The sequence below is a fragment of the Scyliorhinus canicula genome, chromosome 2, assembly GCF_902713615.1.
Source record: "Scyliorhinus canicula chromosome 2, sScyCan1.1, whole genome shotgun sequence".
NCBI classification, from domain to species: Eukaryota; Metazoa; Chordata; class Chondrichthyes; order Carcharhiniformes; family Scyliorhinidae; genus Scyliorhinus; species Scyliorhinus canicula.
The window spans coordinates 132504573-132516713 of record NC_052147.1 but is presented as its reverse complement, the minus strand read 5'-3'; the positions used below and the strand labels follow the sequence as shown (position 1 = coordinate 132516713).

The 12141-nt window shown below is 47.9% G+C and overlaps 1 protein-coding gene across 1 annotated transcript in view; it reads left to right on the top strand.

The window, feature by feature from the left end:
* Positions 1–1689: 1689 nt before the first annotated feature.
* Positions 1690–12141, top strand: part of LOC119958447 (T-cell-specific surface glycoprotein CD28 homolog) — a 54805-nt gene continuing 44353 nt past the window's right edge. Inside the window, exon 1 of the mRNA XM_038786990.1 lies at positions 1690–1772. Coding sequence (XP_038642918.1) covers positions 1709–1772 — 64 coding nt within the window. The 5' untranslated portion in view covers positions 1690–1708. The remainder of the gene's footprint in view (positions 1773–12141) is intronic.

Sequence of the window (12141 nt, the reverse complement as noted above, 5' to 3'; positions counted from 1 at the left end):
CACCCCTATGTTATCCTAATTGATTTGGGTAATATCAGATGGGTTAGCTGTCAATCTTCAATGTGCAACATTAGTTTTAATTGTTACATGTCTGAATACTTGCGCATGTTTGGAATGCGATTCTGTACTAGTATCGTGACCAGTTTAAACTGGTCTTCTGCTGACGTAGCTGTTACCTGCATTGTGAACAATGGTGCCTTCATATTACTATGGCATTGCTATGGTGTTGCTCTGCCCTTGATCTGACAGCACAAGTATAGTGTCAAACTGTCTTGCTGGGGGCACGGGGGAGGTCGGGTTATGGGTGTGTGGGATGGGGGTTGGTGCCAGGGACACAGTGCTGCCTACTCACTCTCGCCGTCCTAAGGAGGTAGTTCAGTTTCTTTCGGCACTGCTAACAGGTCCTCGCAGTGCTGCCCACGGTGCCGACAACCTCTGCCATCTGCGCCCAGGCCCGGTGAAAGAGGTACAGGGTCACCTGCCTCTCCTCCACGACATCCAGCAGGGTCTCCAGTTTGGCATTTCTAAACCTTGGTGCCACTCATCTTGCTGCCAACTTGTTGACTGGGGTGAGTTGTTTGTGGGGAGTGCAGTGTGTATGTGCAGCTGTAGATTGTCAGCCTCCCGAGTGTCAATCTCAGACCCGGCGAACCCCTCATCATTTCTCATTGGAATGGATTGTGATCCACCTGGTGCCAGTGCTAGGCCCTTAACGGTCGGTAATTTGGTCCAGGTGCGGTGTCAATTTTGTCCAAGTGTCTCAGGAACGGAGAATCCAGCCCAACATTAAAGATTAGAGGGCTGCACGGTGGCACAGTGGTTAGCACTGCTGCCTCACAGCGCTGAAGACCCGGGTTCAATCCCGGCCCCGGGCCACTGTCCGTCTGGAGTTTGCACATTCTCCCTGTGTTTTTGTGGGTTTCGCCCTCACAACCCAAAGACGTGCAGGGTAGGTGAATTGGTCACGCAAAATTGCCCCTAATTGGAAAAGAATAATTGGGTACTCTTAAAAATCCTTAAAGAGCAAAATATTCAAAAAATCTAAACTGTGGGCAGCACGGTAGCATGGTGGTTAGCATAAATGCTTCACAGCTCCAGGGTCCCAGGTTCGGTTCCCGGCTGGGTCACTGTCTGTGCGGAGTCTGCACGTCCTCCCCGTGTGTGCGTGGGTTTCCTCCGGGTGCTCCGGTTTCCTCCCACAGTCCAAAGATGTGCGGGTTAGGTGGATTGGCCATGCTAAATTGCCCGGAGTGTCCTAAAAATAAAAAAGTAGGGTTAAGGGGGTTGGGTTACGGGTATATGGTGGATATGTGGGTTTGAGTAGGGTGAATATTGCTCGGCACAACATCGAGGGACGAAGGGCCTGTTCTGTGCTGTACTATTCTATACTGTTCTATAATTCTATAGGATTTTAAAAGTACAACTGATTGATAAAGTTGTGTAAATCAGGCAGTGTGAACTCAGTCTAACTGTTCTGCTGCTTGGTAAGAATGGTGCAGCTCTGAATGTGTCAGCATCAACAAACTGGGAAGTGCTGCAAGATTGTTTTATGAACAGTCAGTTGAAAATTACCTTTGTCAGCCTCCCACATAGTATTGTTTTCTGGGTTGGGGCGTCTACTGGAAGCGACCACATCCTGTCAGCTGACAGGTTTTATCGTGACTATAATACTCATTGTGCCAGCTCCCCACAGAGCAATAGGAGCATCATGCAGCACCTGGGTCAGTTTGCCATCTTCATCATCTGCCTTCTGGAGGCCTTCAACATGCCAGGTAATTATCCTTGCTCTTTTCGACTCGTCTCCTCCTCAGTCTTGTTACCTTCCAATGTTCAGACTCCCTTGCCATAACGGGCAATCGCCCTCTTTTCTTTAAGAATTACTGCACAGTCAGCTTTTTCTGCACCCTGTGGCAAGTGTTACTTCCCATGGGCTATTGGAGAGCTGCTTAGCTGGTTTAGCTGGTGGACACAGTCAAGCCGCACAGACCTAGAAATTCCCAGACTGTCTCATGTCTGTATTGACTAAACTGATTACTGCATCAGCCTTAGCTCCATGGTAGTCAGCAATGGGACTCGAGACCCATTCCAGGGATTTAAGGCCACAATCCAGGCAGATACTCCTTAGCGCAGTACTGAATACGTGCTGCATTGTCAGAGGTACCAGCAGTCAGGTAGGGAGTTAAACTGCCCCAGCAGGCGGACGCAAGCAATTCCATGGCACCGCTTTGAAGAAGAGCAATGGCATTTTCCCCGGTCAATATTTATCCCTCAACCAACATACCAGATGCAGATTATCCAGTCATTATCACATTGCTGTTGGTGGGATCTTGCTGTGTACAAAATGGTTGCTGTGTTTCCTAGCACACTGGGCTAAATCGCTGGCTTTTAAAGCAGACCAAGGCTGGCCAGCAGCACGGTTCAATTCCCTTGCAGACCTTCCCGAACAGGCGCCGGAATGTGGCGACTAGGGGCTTTTCACAGTAACTTCATTGAAGCCCACTCGTGACAAGAAGCGATTTTCATTCATTTTCATTTTTCATTGCAACAGTGACTTCAACACCACTGAATTGAATGTAAAGCACTCTGGGATGCTCTTAAGATCTTGAAACTTGCTATATAAATATAAGTGTTTCTCATTTCATCCAGAGGAGAAAATGGGGTCCATGTGGAGGTGATGATGGTGTGTTACGGTTCACTCAGGGAGCCCGTGTTGCTGTGGCAGCTTATACATTTACAGGCATGTTATAGTCCGGAGCTACGCACGGTGTCAGTAAAGGCTCCAACTTTCTCCCCGTCTCTTGGCTGACCAGGAATCTCGCCCACTCATATCGCTCACCATTGGTGTGCGTTGGAAGGATTTACAGGTTGATACTCAACCTGTTCGGCCATGTTATGAACTCACCTATCCGGGTCATCTAGATCTGGGGCGGGACTTGAACGCAAAGCTTCTAATTCAGAGGCAGGAATGATGCCCACTGTGCCACAAGCCCTCCATATTACCCACATGGTATTGAATGTTAAATCAAGGACGTTCTGGTGCATTTGTAAGCTGTTCTATTTCTGAGCATGGCTATGTAATTGAAATATTAGAACCATGGAAAGAGGTGGAGTTCTCGAAGAATGAGAGATTAGGCTGAAGAGGAAAGACTTCATCCTTTTCCCTCATTAACAGAAAAGATTAAAGGGAGAATGGACGGGGAGTTTGAAACTGTTGAAAAGTTTTGCGCAAGTAAATAGGGAAGAGTGACTTTCAGATGGTGACATATTGTGAACATTGGGAAACAAAACACAGGACAGAGTTAGAAGAAATGTTTCCACACAAGATTATTAAAATGTGGAATTAGTAAGTATTTGGAAAGGAAGAATCTAAAAGGACACGAGGAAAGGGTAGGAAATTGGGATTAAAGCCGATAGCTCCAGATGGGGCAACAGGCAACCAGCTCAATATGCCTATGCTGCATTAACAATGATTTATCAATTAGCCTCACGTCCTGACCTCGGGTTAGGTCCCTCCACCCAAAAGTGATCAAGTGATTCCAGCTGATTGGGATTGTGAGCAGGAGACAGATTCAGAATTATGATGCTCCCCAAACCGGTTACCATTAACCCCCATTGGAAACAAAAGACTTGAATTTAGAACGGTAGAATCGTAGAAACGTTATAGTACAGAAGTACTATAGTATAGTATAGACATATAAGATAGTCAGAGGGTTAGATAGGGTGGACAGTGAGAGTCTTTTTCCTCGGATGGTGATGACCAATACGAGGGGACATAGCTTTAAATTGAGGGGTGAGAGATATAGGACAGATGTCAGAGGCAGTTTCTTTACTCAGAGAGTAGTAGGGGTGTGGAACGCCCTGCCTGCAATAGTAGTAGACTCGCCAACTTTAAGGGTATTTAAGTGGTCACTGGATAGACATATGGATGAAAATGGAATAGTGTAGGTCAGATAGGCTTCAGATGGTTTCACAGGTCGGCGCAACATCGAGGGCCGAAGGGCCCGTACTGCGCTGTAGTGTTCTATGTTCTATGTTCTAAGGAGGCCATTCGGCCCATCTTGTCCATGCCAGCCCGAGGACACCCAGGTGCTCTTTCTAAGTCCACCTTCCTGAACTCAATCCGCAGCCCTGTAGCTTACAGCACTTAAGGTGCAGATCCAGGTACTTTTTAAAAAATGTTTAGGGTTTCTGCCTTTACTACCACCTTGGGAAGTGAATTCCAGACTTCCACTACCCTCTGCGTAAAAAGGTTCTTCCTCATTTCCCTCTACATCTTCTGCTATTTATCTTGAATCTATGTTCCCAGTTCTAGAATTATTCACCAAGGGAAACAATTTTATCCTGTCCGTTCTATCGCTTCCCCTCATAGTTTTGTACACCTGAATTCAGTCACCCCTCAGCCAGCACGAGGGCGCAGTGTTTAGCACTGCTGCCTCACGGTGCCTAGGACCTGGGTTAAATCCCGGCCCTGGGTCACTGTCTGTGTGGAGTTTGCACATTCTCCCCGTATCTGCAAGGGTCTCACCCCCACAACCCAAAAAGATACGCAGAGTAGGTGGATTGGCCACGCTAAATTTCCTTAATTGGAAAAAAAAAGAATTGGGTAGGCCAAATTTATTTTCAAAAAAGTAACCGCTCAGCCTTCTTTGCTCCAAAGAAAATAAGGCCAACCTATCCAAGCTCTCCTCATAGCTGCTCTTCTCTGGCCCTGGCAGTATTCTTGTAAACTTTCTACAGCATCTTTCTCCAGTTCTAAGTGTCCCAAAGTCTTTTGAAGTCAATGAAACACAATGTAGGAAGCACAGCAGCCACTTCGCATGTAACAATATCCCACAAACAATAACTGAGATAAATGATTGAATAATCTGTTTAGTGATGTAGGTTGAGAGATGAATACTGTGCTTGCAGAGTCGAGGCCCTGGAGTGGAGAATGGGTGTGGTATTGGGGACAAGGTGATTAGCTGGTATCTCTGGAACTGGACACCCGACCATGCTTCACAAAATGGCCTAAAATACTCCAATCTGAAGAATCATCCTTTGTGACAAATGTGGCTGCTGTTTCAGCTGGGAGATCAGATTTCATTGCTGGAGAACAATTCATTGCATACAAATCGTAGGAACCACAGGAACTTTTGAGCGGGGTTCGCCAATACTGCTGTGTCTCAGCACTGTTAAGTGGCAGCACCATCTCTGTCCTCTCCTGGAACACCAGGAACACAGTTCCAGCAGTGCCTTGTCCAGATGGTCCTCCATCGTAGCTCAGCTATGAGCCATTTGCAGGCTGTAAAGTCGTGGCTGTATCAAGGATGAGGAGCCACAGTCAACCATTAATCCAAGAACCACCTCCTGTCCGGGTACAAGGAACCCTGTATGATTTTGGTCCATGTGAGATCAAGCCCAATTGTAGGGCCCCTCTGGTTTTAGATTGCAGGGTACGCACAACCTACAGATGGGGCTTCTGGTTTGACATCACATCAAAACGTATTGCACAAACTTTTCACCTCAAGTTTTAATCCCTTACTTGGAAGTAAAAAGCCAAACATAGTTACTTAAAGGTGTGATTGTAGAATTTCAAAACAAACCTTTTGTGAGGCAAGGATATTAAAGGGTTAAGGAACCAAGGCTGATAGATGGAGTTAAGATATGGATCAGCTCAGATTGAACTGAATGGCAGAGCTGCTGGGAGTATTTTAACGTATCTGAATCAGTGGAGATTATCTTTGTGAGATCAACAGAGCTTTGCATATGAGCGAGACGGCAGCAATTGAAGCAATGCAATAATTCCATTCATGTTCGAACTTATGGAGGCAGCATTTGCCATACTGAATGTGATATTTACGCCACCCACAATGAGAAGTGCTATTGGTGGACTAGAAAGGGTTTGAAATAGAAACAACAAGCATAGTTACATGATATAACTGAATATTGGAACAGAGGACGGTTTGCTTTTCATGTTTCACATGTGCAAATTGTACAGAGGCAGCTGGTCATTTAAATCACCAGCTGCTTCCACTTTAGTCTTGGTCACCGAGGAGTGTGAAACCCAAAGTCTGCAGCGTTAACCTGGTAAGAGCAGATCTGAACTTGATGTATTGCTTTGGTTACCCGGGGACCCCTTTGGCGAGGTAGAGTATTCCTGTTGGATTGCCACTCAGAAGTGGCACAAAATCAATTCCAACCAGCTTCCCTTAACCCAAGGTGGTGGGGCTGCTGCTCGCGGGGCTGCCCCATCTGGCTCCTGCATCCAGGTGCCAGAAAGATCTTTTTTGCTGGAGAAGGGTACTTTGTGCAAAGGATGGACATGGCACCCTCGCAGGAGAGGCTGTTGAAGCCAGTCACCGTGAGTAACCGGAGGCTAGAGGGAGGGAAGATGGTCAGGAGGAAGAGGCTGCTGTGTGCACACCAGGAAGGAGGGGGAAGAGAGGCAGCAAAATCAGGTGTTACCCTGCGAGGCGGGTATACACATCATTGACATCCTACCTCAATATGATGGAGAACCGCTGCAAAAGGCGACCGAGGCTAAGCCGTGAGTTGGTGACAGACGTATGCCGCATGGTCCAGCAGCATCTCAAGCCACAATCCAACAGCCTCTCTCTCCTGCAAAGATAACCATCGCTCTCAACGTCTGTACCTCAGGATCCTTCCATCAGAAGATGTGTGGGGTATATCGCAGTCACCACATACAGCTTCATTGCCCTGATTGCTTGTGTGGGGGCTCACATTAATTTCTCTAATTGAACGTCTCAGATTCAGAGAGTCACAGTTTTTGACCAATTGGGAGGCTTCCCTCAGCTGCAGGATGTTATTGATTGCACCCACATTGCCACAAAGCCCCAACTCAACATGGGGACACCTCTATCAACCAAACATCCTCCCACTCACTCAATGTCCAGGTAATTTGTGACCACATAAGGTCTTCCTTCATTGTGTGTGCAAGGTTCTCTGACAGCTACTATGACTCCTTCATACTAAGGAGTTCCCAACTTCCTGTTTCAGCAACTAATGCTGATCTCTGATTGGCTACCTTTTAATAATGTGGATAATGACACACTTTAGGAGCACACAAATAGAGACATAGCAACTACAACAATAGCCATGTAGTCACCAGGAGTACCATCAAGCAGGGACTTGGCATTTTAAAGATGCGCCTCAAAGGCTTCGATCGCTCAGAAGGAGCTCTGTAATATGCTCCAGCAAAGGAATCAAGAGCAGGAGTGGTGCACTGCAAGCTGCACAATGTTGTGCAGCAGACGGGCATATAAACTGATGACAATGAGGCCAGGAGCAGAGCTGCAACCTTTGAGGAGGAAGAAGCCCCTGTCCATTCAGAAGATTCCAGAACTGATGAGGAACAGCCAATGGCAGAGCTGTTGGGTGGCAGGACCATGTAGCCAGGGCTGACTCTGTGGAGAGGGATCACCGCCAGATGGGTTCTTGTGCAAAATAGAATCTCATTCCATCTTCCGATATCACAACTACTTTCAGCAAGTCCCTGGTGACAATTGGGGTCCAATTTAGCTCATTTGGCTGGACGGTTGGATTGTGACGCAGGAGGAGGCCAACAACGTGGGTTCAATTCCTGTAATGGCTGAGGTGATTCATGAAGGCCCTGCCTTCTCAACCTTGCCTCTCGCCTGTGGTGTGGTGACCCTCAACCCTCAGGTTAAATTACAACATGTCAGTTCTCAAAGGGGAAAGCAGTTTATGGTGAACTGTGACTATGGCTACTCTGAACTAAAAAAACTTGTAGATCGGCTCCACAACTATTCAATGGATTGCACATCTCCAACAAGGGAGAGGAAAAACATCAATGAGTTTGACTCAGTCACATCCTTATTCTGAAACTCTCGCCATCATAACCATGGACCTCATCATATTGCAAACACACATGGTAACAAGTTATTCACAAACTGACTCCCTCATATGTGCACTAATGACTATAAATGAGGGACTCATATGGCCAAATAGTGCATAGTTAAACCATGCTCACAAAGCTGAGTGAAACACAATGTCAGTTTTCAAACCTTATGCACGCTGGGTACGATCTACTGGCCGCATCATGGGAGCGTGACACGGCGAGTAGATGCCGGGAGAAGCTTTCCGCGGGCTTCCCGGTAGCCAGTAGATCTCACGAGGTCGGAATCAGGATCCCACCCACAATGGGCACGACCAAGCCTCGTCCGCCTAAGTCAGGTTTAAACCCACTTAGGCATGCTCACCGGGCCCCCGGAATCAAACAACCTCTGCAGGGGGTCACCAGCCGGGCACCACTCAGTACTGGTCCACACAAACATGGACCAGGTGAACGGCCCCGGGGGAGAGAGGGGGGGGGGGAGTCTCCCGGGCCATCACATGCCCCTGTGTAGTCAGGGACAGGGCATGGTGTTTCTCTGGCCCTCCCTCTGGATCTACCAGGCTGGCACATTGGCACTGCCACCATGGCACTGGGAAGGTGTCCAGGTGGCACTGTAAAGCCAGCAGGACCACTTCCAGTTTGGCGGTGCCTAGGTGTCAGGGTTGCACTACCAAGGGAAGCCTTGCCCATGAAAAGAGGATGGAGGGAGGGGGAGGGTTATGAAAGGTGGAGGGAGGTACAGGGTGGGTATGAAGGGGCCTTTGGAAGTTTGGGGGATGAAGGTTGGGGGTCCTAAAACGGAGGTCATGGTACCTGAAAAGGGGGGCCCTCAATGGCCCCATAGCGGGGTGTCATCACTTGGGGGGCAGGGGGTAGTGCCAATGTGTGTGAGGGTGGGTGACATTGCCCATGGGTGGGGGGTGGACCCACAAGCCCACTTCGAGATCAGGGCTACCTTCCAAAATGGTGGCCCGATCTCTGAGGAGCCGGTCTGGCCAGAGGGTTCAGCTCCCCAGTGATAAAAATCATTCTAAGTGTAGGTTTGAGCGGGAAGAACCTCCCCAAGGCCCCAAGACTAAGTGTAGTTAGACAGTGGTGAGCAACTCGCCAACAGAGCCGGAGGGACTCCCCCAGCAAAACCTGTCACAAATGACACTTGGAAACTTTTCCATTCGATCACGCCCACTGATAGGATTGTATCTTGCAGCATTCATGCAAATAAAGCATCTCGCACAAGAGGAACCAATAACATTGTGATCGTCCTGTTAACAATATGCGGCTTCTCAGGTAATCCAGGGATGTCAGTGCTCATATTCTGAACTGGCTGATCCAGGATACTGAGTGAGATTTGCATCCTTTCCTGGTCAAGTAACTGCTCTTGCATCCACTCTGAGTGCTGCTGCATGAGTCTCTCCATGAGCCTGGTCAATCTCTCATGGTCAGAGCTCATGTGGTTGAGCCCAGGGACAATGTGGAGCTGATGACAGTGATGATCTCCTCCATTTCCAGCCCTTGAGCTCTCACTGACTCACAACCGCTGATTATCTAAATACCATGTTCCAAATAGTGACCTGTGAGGCTCCAGATTCCCGCCCACTGGAGCATCATCATGACTTTCCACCGTCCTCCGAAAGGGACTGTGCACAGACGTCTCTCACTCTGACACCTCCTCCTGCACTCTGGTACAGTGACTTTCACCCTGTGCCACTAACTATACACACACTCTACATCCCTGAATAGTGTCTGTAACAGAGCTGGCAGAGTATGGGCTAGTAAGATGTGCCACTGCTTCCTCGGGCAACTCTTTCTCATCTTGATGCCTGAGGGATGTTCTGGCCCAAGGGGGATGCGTGGGTAGAGTTGGCTCCTGTGTGAGTCTCAAAAAGACTTATAGAAGTATAACTCTTCTCACTGCGAATGCACTCTCTGATTCCCTCTTGAATTGGTAACAACGATTCACCATCACCAGCAGACAGCTGTTCAGGTCTGACATAGAAACATACATAGAAAATAGAAGCAGGAGGAGGCCATTCGGCCCTTCGAGCCTGATCCACTATTCATCATGATCATGGCTGATCATCAAGTTCAATACCCTGAACCCGCCTTCCTCCTTATCCCTTGAACCCTCAGAAGGCCCAGAAGGGGTCCCTGGTCGTGCACTCAGATTCTGCGCGGACCAGCTGGCAGAGGTGTTCGTGGACATCTTCAGCCTCTCCCTTCTCTGTTCCAAGGTTCCCACCTGCTTCAAGAAAACCACCATCATACCGGTGCCAATGAAGAACCAGGCAACGTGTCTCAATGACTATCGTCCGATGGCCTTGGCATCAAACATAATGAAGAGCTTCGAGAGGTTGGTCATTAGATACATTAACTCCATACTCCCTGAATGCAATTCGCATACCGCCACAACTGGTCCACAGCAGACGCCATCTCCCTGACCCTACGCTCATCCCTGGAGCATCTCAACAACAAGGACTCCTACATCAGACTCCTATTTATTGACTACAGCTCCGCCTTCAACACCATAATCCCAGCCAAACTCGTATCAAAGCTCCAAAACCTTGGACTTGGTTCATCACTCTACAACTGGATCCTTGACTTTCTGACCCACAGACCAAAATCAGTAAGAATGAACAACAACACCTCCTCCATGATAGTCCTCAATACCGGGTGCCATGCAAGGCTGCATATTTAGCCCCCTACTATACTCCCTGTACACACACGACTGCGTGGCAACATTTGGCCACAACTCCATCTAAAAGTTTGCTGACGACACGATCATAGTGGGTCCGATCTCAAACAATGATGAGTCAGAATACAAGAGGGAGATAGAGAACCTAGTGGAGTGGTGCAGCGACAACAATCTATCCCTCAATTCAGCAAAACTAAAGAGCTTGTCATTGACTTCAGGAAGCAAAGTATTGTACACACCCCTGTCTTCATCAACAGGGCCGAGGTGGAGTTGGTTGACAGCTTCAAATTCCTACCAGCAAACTGTGACCCCTAGTTCTGGACTTCCCCACCACGGGAACATTCTTTCTGAATCTACCCTGTTTAATTCAGTTAGAATTTTACATGAGATTCCCTCTCACTCTTCTAAACTCCAATGAATATTCTGACAATCTCTATGGCCATCTGTTCCACAGAACAGATACATCTCAGCCAGGCTGGCCAACCACAAACCTCGGCCATCACTGCATCAACAACATGAATTTATGTTAACCTAATATGAAGACATTCACTGTGTTCTCGGCATTACACTGCTCATTCACTGTATCTGTGCATCACACTGCTCATTCACTGTGTCTGTGCATCACACTGCTCATTCACTGTGTTCTCTGCATCACACTGCTCATTCACTGTGTTCTCTGCATCACACTGCTCATTCACTGTGTCTGTGCATCACACTGCTCATTCACTGTGTTCTCTGCATCACACTGCTCATTCACTGTGTCTGTGCATCACACTGCTCATTCACTGTGTTCTCTGCATCACACTGCTCATTCACTGTGTTCTCTGCATTACACTGCTCATTCACTGTGTCTGTGCATCACACTGCTCATTCACTGTGTCTGTGCATCACACTGCTCATTCACTGTGTTCTCTGCATCACACTGCTCATTCACTGTGTTCTCTGCATTACACTGCTCATTCACTGTGTTCTCTGCATCACACTGCTCATTCACTGTGTCTGTGCATCACACTGCTCATTCACTGTGTTCTCTGCATCACACTGCTCATTCACTGTGTCTGTGCATTACACTGCTCATTCACTGTGTTCTCTGCATCACACTGCTCATTCACTGTGTTCTCTGCATTACACTGCTCATTCACTGTGTTCTCTGCATCACACTGCTCATTCACTGTGTCTGTGCATCACACTGCTCATTCACTGTGTTCTCTGCATCACACTGCTCATTCACTGTGTCTGTGCATCACACTGCTCATTCACTGTGTTCTCTGCATTACACTGCTCATTCACTGTGTTCTCTGCATCACACTGCTCATTCACTGTGTCTGTGCATCACACTGCTCATTCACTGTGTTCTCTGCATCACACTGCTCATTCACTGTGTTCTCTGCATCACACTGCTCATTCACTGTGTTCTCTGCATTACACTGCCCATTCACTGTGTCTGTGCATCAAACTGCTCATTCACTGTGTTCTTGGCATCACACTGCTCATTCACTGTGTCTGTGCATCGCACTGCTCATTCACTGTGTCTGTGCATCACACTGCTCATTCACTGTGTCTGTGCATCACACTGCTCATTCACTGTGTCTGT